Below are 20,883 nucleotides of genomic sequence, written 5' to 3'. Positions count from 1 at the left end.
CAGATAGAGTGGATGTGGAGAGGATGTTTCCTGTAGTGGGGAGTCTAGGACCAGAGGGCACAGATAGTGTGGGTGTGGAGAGGATGTTTCCTGTAGTGGGGGAGTCTAGGACCAGAGAACACAGATAGAGTGGATGTGGAGAGGATGTTTCCTGTAGTGGGGAGTCTAGGACCAGAGGGCACAGATAGTGTGGGTGTGGAGAGGATGTTTCCTGTCGTGGGGGAGTCTAGGACCAGAGGACACAGATAGAGTGGATGTGGAGAGGATGTTTCCTGTAGTGGGGGAGTCTAGGACCAGAGAACAGAGATAGAGTGGATGTGGGTAGGACGTTTCCCTATAGTGGGGGAGTCTAGGACCAGAGGACACAGATAGAGTGGATGTGGAGAGGATGTTTCCTGTAGTGGGGGAGTCTAGGACCAGAGGACACAGATAGAGTGGATGTGGAGAGGATGTTTCCTGTAGTGGGGGAGTCTAGGACCAGAGGACACAGATAGAGTGGATGTGGAGAGGATGTTTCCTGTAGTGGGCGAGTCTAGGACCAGAGGACACAGATAGAGTGGATGTGGAGAGGATGTTTCCTGTAGTGGGGGAGTCTAGGACCAGAGGACACAGATAGAGTGGATGTGGAGAGGATGTTTCCTGTAGTGGGGGAGCCTAGGACCAGAGGACACAGATAGAGTGGATGTGGAGAGGATGTTTCCTGTAGTGGGCGAGTCTAGGACCAGAGGACACAGATAGAGTGGATGTGGAGAGGATGTTTCCTGTAGTGGGGGAGTCTAGGACCAGAGGACACAGATAGAGTGGATGTGGAGAGGATGTTTCCTGTAGTGGGGGTGTCTAGGACCAGAGGACACAGATAGAGTGGATGTGGAGAGGATGTTTCCTGTAGTGGGGGAGTCTAGGACCAGAGGACACAGATAGAGTGGATGTGGAGAGGATGTTTCCTGTAGTGGGGGAGTCTAGGACCAGAGGACACAGATAGAGTGGATGTGGAGAGGATGTTTCCTGTAGTGGGGGAGTCTAGGACCAGAGGACACAGATAGAGTGGATGTGGAGAGGATGTTTCCTGTAGTGGGCGAAGTCTTGGACCAGAGGACACAGATAGAGTGGATGTGGAGAGGATGTTTCCTGTAGTGGGGGAGTCTAGGACCAGAGGACACAGATAGAGTGGATGTGGAGAGGATGTTTCCTGTAGTGGGGGAGTCTAGGACCAGAGGACACAGATAGAGTGGATGTGGAGAGGATGTTTCCTGTAGTGGGGAGTCTAGGACCAGAGGGCACAGATAGTGTGGGTGTGGAGAGGATGTTTCCTGTAGTGGGGGAGTCTAGGACCAGAGAACACAGATAGAGTGGATGTGGAGAGGATGTTTCCTGTAGTGGGGAGTCTAGGACCAGAGGACACAGATAGAGTGGATGTGGAGAGGATGTTTCCTGTAGTGGGGGAGTCTAGGACCAGAGGACACAGATAGAGTGGATGTGGAGAGGATGTTTCCTGTAGTGGGGAGTCTAGGACCAGAGGACACAGATAGAGTGGATGTGGGAGGAGTTTCCTATAGTGGGGGAGTCTAGGACCAGAGGACACAGATAGAGTGGATGTGGAGAGGATGTTTCCTGTAGTGGGGGAGTCTAGGACCAGAGGACACAGATAGAGTGGATGTGGAGAGGATGTTTCCTGTAGTGGGGAGTCTAGGACCAGAGGACACAGATAGAGTGGATGTGGAGAGGATGTTTCCTGTAGTGGGGGAGTCTAGGACCAGAGGACACAGATAGAGTGGATGTGGAGAGGATGTTTCCTGTAGTGGGGGAGTCTAGGACCAGAGGACACAGATAGAGTGGATGTGGAGAGGATGCTTCCTGTAGTGGGGGAGTCTAGGACCAGAGAACACAGATAGAGTGGATGTGGGGAGGACGTTTCCCTATAGTGGGGGAGTCTAGGACCAGAGGACACAGATAGAGTGGATGTGGAGAGGATGTTTCCTGTAGTGGGGGAGTCTAGGACCAGAGGACACAGATAGAGTGGATGTGGAGAGGATGTTTCCTGTAGTGGGGGAGCCTAGGACCAGAGGACACAGATAGAGTGGATGTGGAGAGGATGTTTCCTGTAGTGGGGGGAGTCTCGGACCAGAGGACACAGATGGAGTGGATGTGGAGAGGATGTTTCCTGTAGTGGGGAAGTCTCGGACCAGAGGACACAGATGGAGTGGATTTGGAGAGGATGTTTCCTGTAGTGGGGGAGTCTCGGACCAGAAGACACAGATAGAGTGGATGTGGAGAGGATGTTTCCTGTAGTGGGGGAGTCTAGGACCAGAGGACACGGATAGAGTGGATGTGGAGAGGATGTTTCCAGTAGTGGGCGAGTCTAGGACCAGAGGACACAGATAGAGTGGATGTGGGGAGGACGTTTCCCTATAGTGGGGGAGTCTAGGACCAGAGGACACAGATAGAGTGGATGTGGAGAGGATGTTTCCTGTAGTGGGGGAGTCTTGGACCAGAGGACACAGATAGAGTGGATGTGGAGAGGATGTTTCCTGTAGTGGGGGAGTCTAGGACCAGAGGACACAGATAGAGTGGATGTGGAGAGGATGTTTCCTGTAGTGGGGAGTCTAGGACCAGAGGGCACAGATAGTGTGGGTGTGGAGAGGATGTTTCCTGTAGTGGGGGAGTCTAGGACCAGAGAACACAGATAGAGTGGATGTGGAGAGGATGTTTCCTGTAGTGGGGAGTCTAGGACCAGAGGGCACAGATAGTGTGGGTGTGGAGAGGATGTTTCCTGTAGTGGGGGAGTCTAGGACCAGAGGACACAGATAGAGTGGATGTGGAGAGGATGTTTCCTGTAGTGGGGGAGTCTAGGACCAGAGAACACAGATAGAGTGGATGTGGGGAGGACGTTTCCCTATAGTGGGGGAGTCTAGGACCAGAGGACACAGATAGAGTGGATGTGGAGAGGATGTTTCCTGTAGTGGGGGAGTCTAGGACCAGAGGACACAGATAGAGTGGATGTGGAGAGGATGTTTCCTGTAGTGGGCGAGTCTAGGACCAGAGGACACAGATAGAGTGGATGTGGAGAGGATGTTTCCTGTAGTGGGGGAGTCTAGGTCCAGAGGACACAGATAGAGTGGATGTGGAGAGGATGTTTCCTGTAGTGGGGGAGTCTAGGACCAGAGGACACAGATAGAGTGCATGTGGAGAGGATGCTTCCTGTAGTGGGGGAGTCTAGGACCAGAGAACACAGATAGAGTGGATGTGGGGAGGACGTTTCCCTATAGTGGGGGAGTCTAGGACCAGAGGACACAGAGAGAGTGGATGTGGAGAGGATGTTTCCTGTAGTGGGGGAGTCTAGGACCAGAGGACACAGATAGAGTGGATGTGGAGAATATGTTTCCTGTAGTGGGGGAGCCTAGGACCAGAGGACACAGATAGAGTGGATGTGGAGAGGATGTTTCCTGTAGTGGGGGGAGTCTCGGACCAGAGGACACAGATGGAGTGGATGTGGAGAGGATGTTTCCTGTAGTGGGGAAGTCTCGGACCAGAGGACACAGATGGAGTGGATTTGGAGAGGATGTTTCCTGTAGTGGGGGAGTCTCGGACCAGAAGACACAGATAGAGTGGATGTGGAGAGGATGTTTCCTGTAGTGGGGGAGTCTAGGACCAGAGGACACGGATAGAGTGGATGTGGAGAGGATGTTTCCAGTAGTGGGCGAGTCTAGGACCAGAGGACACAGATAGAGTGGATGTGGGGAGGACGTTTCCCTATAGTGGGGGAGTCTAGGACCAGAGGACACAGATAGAGTGGATGTGGAGAGGATGTTTCCTGTAGTGGGGGAGTCTTGGACCAGAGGACACAGATAGAGTGGATGTGGAGAGGATGTTTCCTGTAGTGGGGGAGTCTAGGACCAGAGGACACAGATAGAGTGGATGTGGAGAGGATGTTTCCTGTAGTGGGCGAGTCTAGGACCAGAGGACACAGACAGAGTGGATTTGGAGAGGATGTTTCCTGTAGTGGGGGAGTCTAGGACCAGAGGAGACAGATAGAGTGGATGTGGAGAGGATGTTTCCTGTAGTGGGGGAGTCTAGGACCAGAGGACACAGATAGAGTGGATGCGGAGAGGATGTTTCCTGTAGTGGGGGAGTCTAGGACCAGAGGACACAGATAGAGTGGATGTGGAGAGGATGTTTCCTGTAGTGGGGGAGTCTAGGACCAGAGGACACAGATAGAGTGGATGTGGAGAGGATGTTTCCTGTAGTGGGCGAGTCTAGGACCAGAGGACACAGATAGAGTGGATGTGGAGAGGATGTTTCCTGTAGTGGGGGAGTCTAGGACCAGAGAACACAGATAGAGTGGATGTGGGGAGGACGTTTCCCTATAGTGGGGGAGTCTAGGACCAGAGGACACAGATAGAGTGGATGTGGAGAGGATGTTTCCTGTAGTGGGGGAGTCTAGGACCAGAGGACACAGATAGAGTGGATGTGGAGAGGATGTTTCCTGTAGTGGGCGAGTCTAGGACCAGAGGACACAGATAGAGTGGATGTGGAGAGGATGTTTCCTGTAGTGGGGGAGTCTAGGTCCAGAGGACACAGATAGAGTGGATGTGGAGAGGATGTTTCCTGTAGCGGGGGAGTCTAGGACCAGAGCACACAGATAGAGTGCATGTGGAGAGGATGCTTCCTGTAGTGGGGGAGTCTAGGACCAGAGAACGCAGATAGAGTGGATGTGGGGAGGACGTTTCCCTATAGTGGGGGAGTCTAGGACCAGAGGACACAGATAGAGTGGATGTGGAGAGGATGTTTCCTGTAGTGGGGGAGTCTAGGACCAGAGGACACAGATAGAGTGGATGTGGAGAGGATGTTTCCTGTAGTGGGGGAGCCTAGGACCAGAGGACACAGATAGAGTGGATGTGGAGAGGATGTTTCCTGTAGTGGGGGGAGTCTCGGACCAGAGGACACAGATGGAGTGGATGTGGAGAGGATGTTTCCTGTAGTGGGGAAGTCTCGGACCAGAGGACACAGATGGAGTGGATTTGGAGAGGATGTTTCCTGTAGTGGGGGAGTCTCGGACCAGAAGACACAGATAGAGTGGATGTGGAGAGGATGTTTCCTGTAGTGGGGGAGTCTAGGACCAGAGGACACGGATAGAGTGGATGTGGAGAGGATGTTTCCAGTAGTGGGCGAGTCTAGGACCAGAGGACACAGATAGAGTGGATGTGGGGAGGACGTTTCCCTATAGTGGGGGAGTCTAGGACCAGAGGACACAGATAGAGTGGATGTGGAGAGGATGTTTCCTGTAGTGGGGGAGTCTTGGACCAGAGGACACAGATAGAGTGGATGTGGAGAGGATGTTTCCTGTAGTGGGGGAGTCTAGGACCAGAGGACACAGATAGAGTGGATGTGGAGAGGATGTTTCCTGTAGTGGGGAGTCTAGGACCAGAGGGCACAGATAGTGTGGGTGTGGAGAGGATGTTTCCTGTAGTGGGGGAGTCTTGGACCAGAGAACACAGATAGAGTGGATGTGGAGAGGATGTTTCCTGTAGTGGGGAGTCTAGGACCAGAGGGCACAGATAGTGTGGGTGTGGAGAGGATGTTTCCTGTAGTGGGGGAGTCTAGGACCAGAGGACACAGATAGAGTGGATTTGGAGAGGATGTTTCCTGTAGTAGGGGAGTCTAGGACCAGAGAACACAGATAGAGTGGATGTGGGGAGGACGTTTCCCTATAGTGGGGGTGTCTAGGACCAGAGGACACAGATAGAGTGGATGTGGAGAGGATGTTTCCTGTAGTGGGGGAGTCTAGGACCAGAGGACACAGATAGAGTGGATGTGGAGAGGATGTTTCCTGTAGTGGGCGAGTCTAGGACCAGAGGACACAGATAGAGTGGATGTGGAGAGGATGTTTCCTGTAGTGGGGGAGTCTAGGTCCAGAGGACACAGATAGAGTGGATGTGGAGAGGATGTTTCCTGTAGTGGGGGAGTCTAGGACCAGAGGACACAGATAGAGTGCATGTGGAGAGGATGCTTCCTGTAGTGGGGGAGTCTAGGACCAGAGAACACAGATAGAGTGGATGTGGGGAGGACGTTTCCTGTAGTGGGGGAGTCTAGGACCAGAGGACACAGATAGAGTGGATGTGGAGAGGATGTTTCCTGTAGTGGGGGAGTCTAGGACCAGAGGACACAGATAGAGTGGATGTGGAGAGGATGTTTCCTGTAGTGGGCGAGTCTAGGACCAGAGGACACAGATAGAGTGGATGTGGAGAGGATGTTTCCTGTAGTGGGGGAGTCTAGGACTAGAGGACACAGATAGAGTGGATGTGGAGAGGATGTTTCCTGTAGTGGGGGAGTCTCGGACCAGAGGACATAGATAGAGTGAATGTGGAGAGGATGTTTCCTGTAGTGGGGGAGTCTAGGACCAGAGGACACAGATAGAGTGGATGTGGAGAGGATGTTTACTATAGTGGGGGAGTCTAGGACCAGAGGACACAGATAGAGTGGACGTGGAGAGGATGTTTCTTGTAGTGGGGGAGTCTAGGACCAGAGGACACAGGTAGAGTGGATGTGGAGAGGATGTTTCCTGTAGTGCGGGAGTCTAGGACCAGAGGACACAGATAGAGTGGACGTGGAGAGGATGTTTCTTGTAGTGGGGGAGTCTAGGACCAGAGGACACAGATAGAGTGGATGTGGAGAGGATGTTTCCTGTAGTGGGGAGTCTAGGACCAGAGGACACAGATAGAGTGGATATGGAGAGGATGTTTCCTGTAGTGGGGGAGTCTCGGACCAGAGGACACAGATAGACTGGATGTGGAGAGGATGTTTCCTGTAGTGGGGGAGTCTCGGACCAGAAGACACAGATAGAGTGGATGTGGAGAGGATGTTTCCTGTAGTGGGGGAGTCTAGGACCAGAGGACACGGATAGAGTGGATGTGGAGAGGATGTTTCCAGTTGTGGGCGAGTCTTGGACCAGAGGACACAGATAGAGTGGATGTGGAGAGGATGTTTCCTGTAGTGGGCGAGTCTAGGACCAGAGGACACAGATAGAGTGGATGTGGAGAGGATGTTTCCTGTAGTGGGGGAGTCTAGGACCAGAGGACACAGATAGAGTGGATGTGGAGAGGATGTTTCCTGTAGTGGGGGAGTCTAGGACCAGAGGACACAGATAGAGTGGATGTGGAGAGGATGTTTCCTGTAGTGGGGAGTCTAGGACCAGAGGGCACAGTTAGTGTGGGTGTGGAGAGGATGTTTCCTGTAGTGGGGGAGTCTAGGACCAGAGAACACAGATAGAGTGGATGTGGAGAGGATGTTTCCTGTATTGGGGAGTCTAGGACCAGAGGGCACAGATAGTGTGGGTGTGGAGAGGATGTTTCCTGTAGTGGGGGAGTCTAGGACCAGAGGACACAGATAGAGTGGATGTGGAGAGGATGTTTCCTGTAGTGGGGGAGTCTAGGACCAGAGAACACAGATAGAGTGGATGTGGGTAGGACGTTTCCCTATAGTGGGGGAGTCTAGGACCAGAGGACACAGATAGAGTGGATGTGGAGAGGATGTTTCTTGTAGTGGGGGAGTCTAGGACCAGAGGACACAGATAGAGTGGATGTGGAGAGGATGTTTCCTGTAGTGGGGGAGTCTAGGACCAGAGGACACAGATAGAGTGGATGTGGAGAGGATGTTTCCTGTAGTGGGCGAGTCTAGGACCAGAGGACACAGATAGAGTGGATGTGGAGAGGATGTTTCCTGTAGTGGGGGAGTCTAGGACCAGAGGACACAGATAGAGTGGATGTGGAGAGGATGCTTCCTGTAGTGGGGGAGTCTAGGACCAGAGAACACAGATAGAGTGGATGTGGGGAGGACGTTTCCCTATAGTGGTTGAGTCTAGGACCAGAGGACACAGATAGAGTGGATGTGGAGAGGATGTTTCCTGTAGTGGGGGAGTCTAGGACCAGAGGACACAGATAGAGTGGATGTGGAGAGGATGTTTCCTGTAGTGGGGGAGCCTAGGACCAGAGGACACAGATAGAGTGGATGTGGAGAGGATGTTTCCTGTAGTGGGCGAGTCTAGGACCAGAGGACACAGATAGAGTGGATGTGGAGAGGATGTTTCCTGTAGTGGGGGAGTCTAGGACCAGAGGACACAGATAGAGTGGATGTGGAGAGGATGTTTCCTGTAGTGGGGGAGTCTAGGACCAGAGGACACAGATAGAGTGGATGTGGAGAGGATGTTTCCTGTAGTGGGGGGAGTCTCGGACCAGAGGACACAGATGGAGTGGATGTGGAGAGGATGTTTCCTGTAGTGGGGAAGTCTCGGACCAGAGGACACAGATGGAGTGGATGTGGAGAGGATGTTTCCTGTAGTGGGGGAGTCTCGGACCAGAAGACACAGATAGAGTGGATGTGGAGAGGATGTTTCCTGTAGTGGGGGAGTCTAGGACCAGAGGACACGGATAGAGTGGATGTGGAGAGGATGTTTCCAGTAGTGGGCGAGTCTAGGACCAGAGGACACAGATAGAGTGGATGTGGAGAGGATGTTTCCTGTAGTGGGGAGTCTAGGACCAGAGGGCACAGTTAGTGTGGGTGTGGAGAGGATGTTTCCTGTAGTGGGGGAGTCTAGGACCAGAGAACACAGATAGAGTGGATGTGGAGAGGATGTTTCCTGTATTGGGGAGTCTAGGACCAGAGGGCACAGATAGTGTGGGTGTGGAGAGGATGTTTCCTGTAGTGGGGGAGTCTAGGACCAGAGGACACAGATAGAGTGGATGTGGAGAGGATGTTTCCTGTAGTGGGGGAGTCTAGGACCAGAGAACACAGATAGAGTGGATGTGGGTAGGACGTTTCCCTATAGTGGGGGAGTCTAGGACCAGAGGACACAGATAGAGTGGATGTGGAGAGGATGTTTCTTGTAGTGGGGGAGTCTAGGACCAGAGGACACAGATAGAGTGGATGTGGAGAGGATGTTTCCTGTAGTGGGGGAGTCTAGGACCAGAGGACACAGATAGAGTGGATGTGGAGAGGATGTTTCCTGTAGTGGGGAGTCCAGGACCAGAGGACACAGATAGAGTGGATGTGGAGAGGATGTTTCCTGTAGTGGGGGAGTCTAGGACCAGAGGACACAGATAGAGTGGATGTGGAGAGGATGCTTCCTGTAGTGGGGGAGTCTAGGACCAGAGAACACAGATAGAGTGGATGTGGGGAGGACGTTTCCCTATAGTGGTTGAGTCTAGGACCAGAGGACACAGATAGAGTGGATGTGGAGAGGATGTTTCCTGTAGTGGGGGAGTCTAGGACCAGAGGACACAGATAGAGTGGATGTGGAGAGGATGTTTCCTGTAGTGGGGGAGCCTAGGACCAGAGGACACAGATAGAGTGGATGTGGAGAGGATGTTTCCTGTAGTGGGCGAGTCTAGGACCAGAGGACACAGATAGAGTGGATGTGGAGAGGATGTTTCCTGTAGTGGGGGAGTCTAGGACCAGAGGACACAGATAGAGTGGATGTGGAGAGGATGTTTCCTGTAGTGGGGGAGTCTAGGACCAGAGGACACAGATAGAGTGGATGTGGAGAGGATGTTTCCTGTAGTGGGGGGAGTCTCGGACCAGAGGACACAGATGGAGTGGATGTGGAGAGGATGTTTCCTGTAGTGGGGAAGTCTCGGACCAGAGGACACAGATGGAGTGGATGTGGAGAGGATGTTTCCTGTAGTGGGGGAGTCTCGGACCAGAAGACACAGATAGAGTGGATGTGGAGAGGATGTTTCCTGTAGTGGGGGAGTCTAGGACCAGAGGACACGGATAGAGTGGATGTGGAGAGGATGTTTCCAGTAGTGGGCGAGTCTAGGACCAGAGGACACAGATAGAGTGGATGTGGGGAGGACGTTTCCCTATAGTGGGGGAGTCTAGGACCAGAGGACACAGATAGAGTGGATGTGGAGAGGATGTTTCCTGTAGTGGGGGAGTCTAGGTCCAGAGGACACAGATAGAGTGGATGTGGAGAGGATGTTTCCTGTAGTGGGGGAGTCTAGGACCAGAGGACACAGATAGAGTGGATGTGGAGAGGATGTTTCCTGTAGTGGGGGAGTCTAGGACCAGAGGACACAGATAGAGTGGATGTGGAGAGGATGTTTCCTGTAGTGGGGGAGTCTAGGACCAGAGGACACAGATAGAGTGGATGTGGAGAGGATGTTTCCTGTAGTGGGGGAGTCTAGGACCAGAGGACACAGATAGAGTGGATGTGGAGAGGATGTTTCCTGTAGTGGGGGAGTCTAGGACCAGAGGACACAGATAGAGTGGATGCGGAGAGGATGTTTCCTGCAGTGGGGGAGTCTTGGACCAGAGGACACAGATAGAGTGGATGTGGAGAGGATGTTTCCTGTAGTGGGCGAGTCTCGGACCAGAGGACACAGATAGAGTGGATGTGGAGAGGATGTTTCCTGTAGTGGGGGAGTCTAGGATCAGAGGACACAGATAGAGTGGATGTGGAGAGGATGTTTCCTGTAGTGGGGGAGTCTCGGACCAGAGGACACAGATAGAGTGAATGTGGAGAGGATGTTTCCTGTAGTGGGGGAGTCTAGGACCAGAGGACACAGATAGAGTGGATGTGGAGAGGATGTTTACTATAGTGGGGGAGTCTAGGACCAGAGGACACAGATAGAGTGGATGTGGAGAAGATGTTTCCTGTAGTGCGGGAGTCTAGGACCAGAGGACACAGATAGAGTGGACGTGGAGAGGATGTTTCTTGTAGTGGGGGAGTCTAGGACCAGAGGACACAGATAGAGTGGATGTGGAGAGGACGTTTCCTGTAGTGGGGAGTCTAGGACCAGAGGACACAGATAGAGTGGATATGGAGAGGATGTTTCCTGTAGTGGGGGAGCCTTGGACCAGAGGACACAGATAGAGTGGATGTGGAGAGGATGTTTCCTGTAGTGGGGGGAGTCTCGGACCAGAGGACACAGATGGAGTGGATGTGGAGAGGATGTTTCCTGTAGTGGGGGAGTCTCGGACCAGAAGACACAGATAGAGTGGATGTGGAGAGGATGTTTCCTGTAGTGGGGGAGTCTAGGACCAGAGGCACGGATAGAGTTGATGTGGAGAGGATGTTTCCAGTAGTGGGCGAGTCTAGGACTAGAGGACACAGATAGAGTGGATGTGGAGAGGATGTTTCCTGTAGTGGAAGAGTCTAGGACCAGAGGACACAGATAGAGTGGATATGGAGAGGATGTTTCCTGTAGTGGGGAGTCTAGGACCAGAGGACACAGATAGAGTGGATGTGGAGAGGATGTTTCCTGTAGTGGGGGAGTCTAGGACCAGAGGACACAGATAGAGTGGACGTGGAGAGGATGTTTCTTGTAGTGGGGGAGTCTAGGACCAGAGGACACAGATAGAGTGGATATGGAGAGGATGTTTCCTGTAGTGGGGGAGTCTAGGACCAGAGGACACAGATAGAGTGGATGTGGAGAGGATGTTTCCTGTAGTGGGGGAGTCTAGGACCAGAGGACACGGATAGAGTGGATGTGGAGAGGATGTTTCCAGTAGTGGGCGAGTCTAGGACCAGAGGACACAGATAGAGTGGATGTGGAGAGGATGTTTCCTGTAGTGGGGGAGTCTAGGACCAGAGGACACAGATAGAGTGGATATGGAGAGGATGTTTCCTGTAGTGGGGGAGTCTAGGACCAGAGGACACGGATAGAGTGGATGTGGAGAGGATGTTTCCTGTAGTGGGGGAGTCTAGGACCAGAGGACACAGATAGAGTGGATGTGGAGAGGATGTTTCCTGTAGTGGGGGAGTCTAGGACCAGAGGACACGGATAGAGTGGATGTGGAGAGGATGTTTCCAGTAGTGGGCGAGTCTAGGACCAGAGGACACAGATAGAGTGGATGTGGAGAGGATGTTTCCTGTAGTGGGGAGTCTAGGACCAGAGGACACAGATAGAGTGGATATGGAGAGGATGTTTCCTGTAGTGGGGGAGTCTAGGACCAGAGGACACGGATAGAGTGGATGTGGAGAGGATGTTTCCAGTAGTGGGCGAGTCTAGGACCAGAGGACACAGATAGAGTGGATGTGGAGAGGATGTTTCCTGTAGTGGGGGAGTCTAGGACCAGAGGACACAGATAGAGTGGATGTGGAGAGGATGTTTCCTGTAGTGGGGGAGTCTAGGACCAGAGGACACAGATAGAGTGGATGTGGAGAGGATGTTTCCTGTAGTGGGGGGAGTCTGGGACCAGAGGACACAGATAGAGTGGATGTGGAGAGGATGTTTCCTGTAGTGGGGGAGTCTAGGACCAGAGGACATGGCCTCAGAATGGACGGACGTCCATTTAGAATGGAGATGAGGAGGAACCTTTTTAGCCAGAGGGTGGGTGAATCTGTGAAATCTGTTTTCACAGACAGCTGGGAGGCCAAGTTGTTGGGTGTATTTAAAGCGGGGGTTGATAGGTTTTTGATTAGTGAAGGCGTCACAGTTTAAAGGGAGAAGGAAGTGGAACGGGGTTGAGAGGGATAGTAAATCAGCCGTGATGGAATGGCGGGGCAGAATTGTGGGGCTGAACGGCCTGATGATACCCCTATGGCTTATTGTCTCAAGATACCCCGCAGATCCCACCAGACTCCCACACATTCACAGGACACTGACTGCCAGCACACTCCCACAGATCCCAGCAGACTCCCACAGATTCACCGCACACAGACTGCCAGCCGACTCCCACAGGTCCCAGCAGACTCCCAGATTCTCAGCACACAGACTGTCAGCAGACTCCCACAGATTCACCGCAGACAGACTGCCAGCAGACTCCCAGATTCACAGCACACACTGTCAGCAGAGTCCCACAAATCCCAGCAGATTCCCACAGATTCACCGCAGAGACTGCCAGCAGACTCCCACAGATTCACAGCACACAGTCTGTCAGCAGACTCCCACAGACCCCAGCAGACTCCCACAGATTCACCGCAGACAGACTGCCAGCAGACTCCCACAGATCCCAGCAGACTCCCACAGATTCACTGCAGACTGCAAGCAGACTCCCACAGATCCCAGCAGACTCCCACAGATTCACGGCAGACAGACTGCCAGCCGACACTCACCATTTTCCTCGGGGTTTTGTGGTGAGTCCCACACAGGCAAAGTGAAACCATTCAATGGAGCACTGAGAGAGCGAGAGACGGAGAGATGGAGTGGAGGGTGAGAGAGAGGGAGAGGGGAGTGGGAGAGAGGGCAGCGAGAATGGGAGGGAGAGGGAGGGAGGGGAGGAGGAGGGAAGGATAAGGGGAAGGGGTGGGAAAGGAGGGGGTGGGAGGGTGGGGGGAAGGGGTGGGAAAGGAGGGGGTGGGAGGGTGGGGGAAAAGGGAAAGGGCAGAGGGGAGGAGGGGGAGGGGAGGGAGGGAGGGGAGAGGGGGAGGGGAGGGAGGAGTGTGGAGGGAGGGGAGGAGGGAGGAGGGGGAAGGGGAGGGAGAGGGGAGGGGAGAGGGGAGGGGAGAGGGGAGGGGAGGGGAGAGGGGGAGGGGAGGGGGGAGGGGAGGGGAGAGGGGGAGGGGAGGGAGGAGGGGGGAGGAGTGTGGAGGGAGGGGAGGAGGGAGGAGGGGGAAGGGGAGGGGGAGGGGAGGAGGGAGGAGGGGGAAGGGGAGGGAGAGGGGAGGGGAGAGGGGAGGGGAGGGGAGAGGGGAGGGGAGGGGAGACGGGAGGGAGGGGAGAGGAGGATGGAGAGAGAGCAGGGGAGGGACAGGGAGTAGGAAGAGGGAGGGAGGGAGTGGGGAGGAGGGGGGAGGGGAGGGAGGAGGAGGGGAGGAGTGTGGAGGGGGGAGGGAGAGGGGAGGGGAGAGGGGAGGGGAGGGGAGACGGGAGGGAGAGAGAGGAGGATGGAGAGAGAGCAGGGGAGGGACAGGGAGTAGGAAGAGGGAGGGAGGGAGTGGGGAGGAGGGGGGAGGGGAGGGGGAGGGGGGAGGAGTGTGGAGGGAGGGGAGAGGGGAGGGACAGGGAGTAGGAAGAGGGAGGGAGGGAGTGGGGAGGAGGGGGGAGGGGAGGGGGAGGGGGGAGGAGTGTGGAGGGAGGGGAGAGGGGAGGGACAGGGAGTAGGAAGAGGGAGGGAGGGAGTGGGGAGGAGGGGGGAGGGGAGGGGGAGGGGGAAGGGAAAGAACGGTTACATTTATGGAATCAAACGTTCCCCAATCCCCCCCACCCGAACTTTGCTCTCTCCCCCTCCCCCTTCCAACACCCAGCCCCCTCCATCGGCTGGGTAACGCAACCCCTTCGGAGCGCCAGCGATCGTCCATCCGGGGTCTGACTCCCGCCCGCCGTCTGCCAGGGGTTCGCACGTTCTAACCCCCCCCTCCCCGACCGCGAGGGTTTCCTCTGTGTCCCCCGGTTTCCTCCCCCCACGGGCCGTGTGTGTGTGTGTGTCTGGGGGGGGGGGGTAACTCACATCGGGATTGTCACAGCCGATCATCTCTCCGTACGAGACCTGGTGACACAGACAGTAGGTCGGCTCGTTGGGGTCGACGGGCATGTCGAGGACGTCCGAGGGGTGCACGTTCCCGAATGTGACGGAGGGGGCCACGTACTCCACACTGCGGGGGGGGGGGGAGACAGGAGTGAGCGGAAAAGGGATCAGAAACCCCCAGCTGAATCACCCCCCCTCCCCGAACCAGGGGGGGATTCACACCCTCCCTCTCTCCCCCTGACCTAAGGCGGATTCACCCTGTCCCTCTCTCCCTGACCCAGGGGGGAATTCACACCCTCCCAGTGACCCGGGGGTGGAAATTCGCCCCCTCCTTCTCTCCCTGACCTAGGGGGGAGTCACCCCCCTCCCTCCCTCCCCAACCCAGGGGGGATTCACCCCCTCCCCAACCCAGGGGGGGATTCACCCCCTCGCTCACTCCCCAACCCAGGGGGGATTTGTCACCGCCCTCTCTCCCCAACCCAGGGGGGATTCGTCACCTCCCTCTCTCCCCGACCCAGGGGGGGATTCACCCCCTCCCTCTCTCCCCCTGACCCAGGGGGGATTCACCCCCTCCCTCTCTCCCTGACCCAGGGGGGATTCGCCCTCCCCCTCGCTCCCTCCCTCACCCAGGGGTCAGAGGGAAAGGGACGGGGAGGGGGTTCACTCCTCACGTGTGAGACGTCTTCATCTTTTTCTGGCCATTCTTGGGGACGTCGTCGTCCGAGGTTTTCACCTTCGACCTGGTCCGAGCCGTTTTCTTCTCCTTTTGAATGCGGCCTTCTGGGAAAAACACGGAGGGGAGGGAGAGAGTGAGGGAGGGAGAGAGGGGAGGGAGAGAGGGAGAGAGGGGAGGGAGAGAGGGAGAGAGAGAGGGGAGGGAGGGAGAGAGAGAGTGTGAGGGGAGGGAGGGAGGGGAGGGAGAGAGAGAGAGTGAGGGGAGGGAGGGAGGGGAGCATCAGGGATAGAAGGAGAAGGAGGGAGGGAGAGAGGGAGAGAGAGAGGGGAGGGAGGGAGAGAGAGAGTGAGGGGAGGAAGGGAGGGGGAGAGAGAGCGTCAGGGAGAGAAGGAGAAGGAGGGAGAGAGGGGAGGGAGGGAGAGAGAGGGGCGAGGGAGGGAGAGAGTGAGGGAGAGAGGGAGGGAGAGAGGGAGAAAGAGAGTGAGGAGGGAAAGAGGGAGGAAGAGAGTGAGGAGGGAAAGAGGGAGGGAGGGGCAAGAGGCAGGGAGGGGAAGAGTGAGGGAGGGGAAGAGTGAGGGAGACAGTTTGGGAGGGAAAGGGAGGGAGGGAGGGAAAGAGTGAGAGAGAGTTTGAGAGGGAAAGAGTGAGGGAGGTAGAGTGGGGAGGGAGGGAGAGAGGGGAGGGAGGGGAGGCGGAAAGTGAGAGGGTGATGGAGAGAGTGAGAGTGAGGGGAGAGAGGGGGCAAGAGAGGGAGGGAGGAGGGGTGAGTGAGGAGGATAAAGCGATGTGGGACAGAGGGGGAGAGAGTGGGAGAGAAGAGGGGAGAGAGGGGGAGAGAGAGAGGGGCAGACAGGTAGAGTGAGGAGGTTAAGAGAGAGGGGGAGAAAGACGGGGTTGGGGGAGAGAATGAGAGAGAGTGAGAGAGAGGTAATGAGTGTGGGGGGGTGAGACGGTGAGGGAGGGGAGAGAGGGGGATGAGAGGAGGACAGAGTGATTGAGCAGGTAATGGGTGGGGGGGTGTTGGGAAGAGGGGTGAGAGGGACAGAGCAGAGACTGATTGCAGGGAGTGCCGCAATTCCTGACTGGAATTTCAGCGTGCACGCCGACCGAGCAGGACAAACCTGGAGTCGCCCCCCACACCTAAACCACCCTCCCCGTCCAGTCAGACTCCTTCCTCCCCACCCTTCGCCTGCCGCCACCTATCACCACCCGCCCCACCGCACCCAGGCTTCACCCATCACCTTCCGGCGTGCTGACCCTACGAGCGTTTCGCGTTCCGCCGTCTCCCCAATCTCCCTCCTCAGACCCGCAGGTAGGGTCTCGGCCCGGGACGTGGCCTGCTCATTCACTTCCACGGTTCCCACTCAGCTCCGCCGGCACCTTGGGCGGGAGTCCCCTCCGCGTTTCCAGCACTGCCAGAGCCTGCACCCCCAGTCCATCGCGGCTGATCGACTCTCTCGCTCGGACCCCGTTCTCCCCGTGGGCTTTGCCGCCCCGGCTAATCGAGAACCCGTCAGCCTCTGCTTTAAAGGTACCCAAAGACTCGGCCTCCGCGGCCGTCTGCAGCGAGGAATTCCTCCAGCTAAAGAAATTCCACCTCATCTCTGTTCTAAATGGACGAATCCCTTTTATGAGGCTGTGTTCTCTGGTCCAAGACGCCCCCACTATGGCCTTCATTGGGTCATTGGGTCGTTGGCCTTCACGGGGTCGTTGGCTTCATGGGGTCGTTGGCCTTCACTGGGCCGTTGGCCTCCATTGGGTCGTTGGCTTCATTGGGTCGTTGGACTCCATTCGGTCGTTGGCCTCCATTGGGTCGTTGGCTTCATAGGGTCGTTGGCCTCCATTGGGTCGTTGGCTTCATTGGGTCGTTGGACTCCATTCGGTCGTTGGCCTCCATTGGGTCATTGGCTTCATTGAGAGATTGGCCTTCATTGGGCCGTTGGCCTTCACCGGGTCATTGGCATTCACAGGGTCGTTGGCTTCATTGGGCCGTTGGCCTTCATTGGGTCGTTGGCTTCCTTGGGTCATTGGCCTTCATGGGGTCGTTGGCCTTCATGGGGTCGTTGGCCTCCATTGGGTCGTTGGCCTCCATTGGGTTGTTGGTCTAAATTGGGTCGTTGGCCTCCATTGGGTCGTTGACCTTCACTGGGTCGTTGGACTCCATTCGGTCGTTGGCCTCCATTGGGTCGTTGGCTTCATTGAGAGATTGGCCTTCATTGGGCCGTTGGCCTTCACCGGGTCATTGGCCTTCACAGGGTCGTTGGCTTCATTGGGTCGTTGGCCTTCATGGGGTCGTTGGCTTCCATTGGGTCGTTGGCTTCATTGGGTCGTTGGACTCCATTCGGTCGTTGGCCTCCATTGGGTCATTGGCCTCCATTGGGTCGTTGGCTTCATTGGGTCATTGGCCTCCATTGGGTCGTTGACCTCCATTGGGTCATTGACCTTCACTGGGTCATTGGCTTCATTGGGTCGTTGGCCTCCATTGGGTCATCGGCTTCATTGAGAGATTGGCCTTCAAATGGGATGTTGGCCTCATTCAGATGTTGTCCTTCATTGGCAGGTTGGCCTTCAAATGGGACGTTGGCCTTCATTGCCAGAGGGATTGAATTCGAGAGCGGGGAGGTTATGCAGCAATTGTACAGGGTACGGGTGAGGCCGCTCCTGGAGTACTGTGTGCAGGTCTGCTCTCCTGACTCGAGGAAGGAGATACTGGCTTTGGAGGCAGTGCTGAGGAGGTTCACCGGGTTGATTCCAGAAATTAAGGGGTTTAGACTATGAGGAGATATTGAGTCACCTGGGGGTGTACTCGCTGGAATTCAGAAGAACGAGAGGAGATCTTAAAGAAACAGACAGAATTATGGAAGGGACAGATAAGATAGAGGCAGGAAAGTTGTTTCCAATGGTAGGTGAGACTAGAACTAGGGGACATAGCCTCAAGATTTAGGACGGGGATGAGGACGAACTGCTTCCGGACACCCCACCATCGGAAACATCCTCTCCGCATCCACACGATCGAGGCCTTTCACCACACCGGATTCCAGGGAGAACAGTCCCAGGAGACTCACCGCACATCGCAAGCTCTCCCGCTCAACCACTGCTGCAGTGCAGGATTACAGAACGTTTGCCTCCTGGAGAACTAAACCAAACTCTGAATCGCGAAGCCTCGATCCCCAGGCAGACCAGATCCCAGAGTTCGACCAGCTGATATTAAATGCTCTTCTACTGGGAGATACCCATCAAATCCTCAAACATGACATGGGGGGGGGAGGGGGGGGGGGGGGAGGGGAGGGGCGGGAGGGGGAGGGGGAGGGGGAGGGGCGGGAGGGGGGGAGGGGGAGGGGGGAGGGGCGGATGGGGGAGGGGGAGGGGGTGTAGGGAGGGAGGGGGTGACGGAGACGGGGAGGGGTGTAGGGGAGGGAGGGGGTGACGGAGACAGGGAAGGGCGTAGGAGGTGACGGAGACAGGGAGGGGTGTAGGGGAGGGAGGGGGTGACGGAGACGGGGAGGGGGGTAGGCGATGGAGCCCCAGACGGAGACGGGGAGGGGTGTAGGGGAGGGAGGAGGTGACGGAGACGGGGAGGGGTGTAGGAGAGGGAGGAGGTGACGGAGACGGGGAGGGGTGTAGGGGAGGGAGGGGGTGAGGGAGACGGGGAGGGGTGTAGGGGAGGGAGGGAGTGAGGGAGACGGGAAGGGGTGTAGGGGAGGGAGGGGGTGACGGAGACGGGGAGGGGTGTAGGGGAGGGAGGGGGTGACGGAGACAGGGAAGGGCGTAGGGGGTGACGGAGACAGGGAGGGGTGTGGGGAGGGAGGGGGTGACGGAGACGGGGAAGGGCGTAGGGGGTGACGGAGACAGGGAAGGGATGTCAGGGAGGGAGGGTGACGGAGACAGGGAAGGGATGTCAGGGAGGGAGGGTGATGGAAACGGGGAGGGCTGTAGGGGAGGGAGGGGGTGACGGAGACGGAGAGGGGTGTAGGGGAGGAAGGAGGTGATGGAGACGGGGAGGGGTGTAGGGGAGGGAGGAGGTGACGGAGACGGGTTGGGATGTAGGGGAGGGTGGGGGTGATGGAGACGGGGAGGAAGGGGGTGACGGAGACGGGGAGGGGTGTAGGGGAGGGAGGAGGTGATGGAGACGGGTTGGGATGTAGGGGAAGGAGGGGATGAGGGAGACGGGGAGGGAGGGGGTGACGGAGACGGGGAGGGGTGTAGGGGAGGGAGGGGGTGACGGAGACAGGGAAGGGTGTGGGGAAGGTAAGGGGTGATGGAGACGGGGAGGGGTGTAGGGGAGGGAGGGGGTGACGGGGACGGGGAGGGGTGTAGGGGAGGGAGGGGGTGACGGAGACGGGGAGGGGTGTGGGGGAGGGAGGGGGTGACGGAGACAGGGAGGGGTGTAGGGGAGGGAGGGGGTGACGGAGATGGGGAGGGGTGTAGGGGAAGGAGGGTGTGACAGAGACGGGTTGGGAGGGGGTGACGGAGACGGGGAGGGGTGTAGGGGAGGGAGGGGGTGACGGAGACGGGGAGGGGTGTAGGGGAGGGAGGGGGTGACGGAGATGGGGAGGGTGGGGGTGACGGGGACGGGGAGGGGTGCAGGGGAGGGAGGGGGTGATGGAAACGGGGAGGGGTGTAGGGGAGGGAGGGGGTGACGGAGACAGGGAAGGGTATAGGGGAGGGAGGGGGTGACGGAGACGGGGAGGGGTGTAGGGGAGGGAGGGGGTGACGGAGACGGGGAGGGGTGTAGGGGAGGGAGGGGGTGACGGAGACAGGGAGGGGTGTAGGGGAGGGAGGGGGTGACGGAGACGGGGAGCGGTGTAGGGGAGGGAGGGGGTGACGGAGACAGGGTAGGGCGTAGGGGGTGACGGAGACAGGGAGGGGTGTGGGGAGGGAGGGGGTGACGGAGACGGGGAAGGGCGTAGGGGGTGACGGAGACAGGGACGGGATGTCAGGGAGGGAGGGTGATGGAAACGGGGAGGGCTGTAGGGGAGGGAGGGGGTGACGGAGACGGAGAGGGGTGTAGGGGAGGAAGGAGGTGATGGAGACGGGGAGGGGTGTAGGGGAGGGAGGAGGTGACGGAGACGGGTAGGGATGGCGGGGAGGGTGGGGGTGATGGAGACGGGGAGGAAGGGGGTGACGGAGACGGGGAGGGGTGTAGGGGAGGGAGGAGGTGATGGAGACGGGTTGGGATGTAGGGGAAGGAGGGGATGAGGGAGACGGGGAGGGAGGGGGTGACGGAGACGGGGAAGGGTGTAGGGGAGGGAGTGGGTGACGGAGACAGGGAAGGGTGTGGGGGAGGTAAGGGGTGATGGAGATGGGGAGGGGTGTAGGGGAGGGAGGGGGTGACGGGGACGGGGAGGGGTGTAGGGGAGGGAGGGGGTGACGGAGACGGGGAGGGGTGTGGGGGAGGGAGGGGGTGACGGAGACAGGGAGGGGTGTAGGGGAGGGAGGGGGTGACGGAGATGGGGAGGGGTGTAGGGGAGGGAGGGTGTGACAGAGACGGGTTGGGAGGGGGTGACGGAGACGGGGAGGGGTGTAGGGGAGGGAGGGGGTGACGGAGATGGGGAGGGTGGGGGTGACGGGGACGGGGAGGGGTGCAGGGGAGGGAGGGGGTGATGGAAACGGGGAGGGGTGTAGGGGAGGGAGGGGGTGACGGAGACAGGGAAGGGTATAGGGGAGGGAGGGGGTGACGGAGACGGGGAGGGGTGTAGGGGAGGGAGGGGGTGACGGAGACGGGGAGGGGTGTAGGGGAGGAAGGGGGTGACGGAGACAGGGAGGGGTGTAGGGGAGGGAGGGGGTGACGGAGACGGGGAGGG

At 57.2% G+C, this 20,883-nt stretch overlaps 1 protein-coding gene across 3 annotated transcripts in view; it reads right to left on the bottom strand.

The window, feature by feature from the left end:
* ing4 (inhibitor of growth family, member 4) overlaps nt 1–20,883 on the bottom strand; it is a 52,511-nt gene that overhangs the window by 6,711 nt on the left and 24,917 nt on the right. The window contains exons 5-7 of one of the 3 annotated variants that reach the window (XM_063040199.1): nt 15,075–15,183; nt 14,386–14,530; nt 13,052–13,113 (exon numbers count right to left, since the gene is read on the bottom strand). In XM_063040199.1, the coding sequence (XP_062896269.1) occupies nt 13,052–13,113; nt 14,386–14,530; nt 15,075–15,183 (316 nt within the window). Of the gene's footprint in view, nt 1–13,047; nt 13,114–14,385; nt 14,531–15,074; nt 15,184–20,883 lie in introns of those variants that run through there. The other 2 variants (XM_063040200.1, XM_063040201.1) reach the window with 2 other exon arrangements.

This window comes from Mobula hypostoma, unplaced genomic scaffold, assembly GCF_963921235.1.
Source record: "Mobula hypostoma unplaced genomic scaffold, sMobHyp1.1 scaffold_161, whole genome shotgun sequence".
In the NCBI taxonomy this organism is placed as follows: Eukaryota; Metazoa; Chordata; class Chondrichthyes; order Myliobatiformes; family Myliobatidae; genus Mobula; species Mobula hypostoma.
This window is presented reverse-complemented; position numbering and strand designations above follow the sequence as displayed.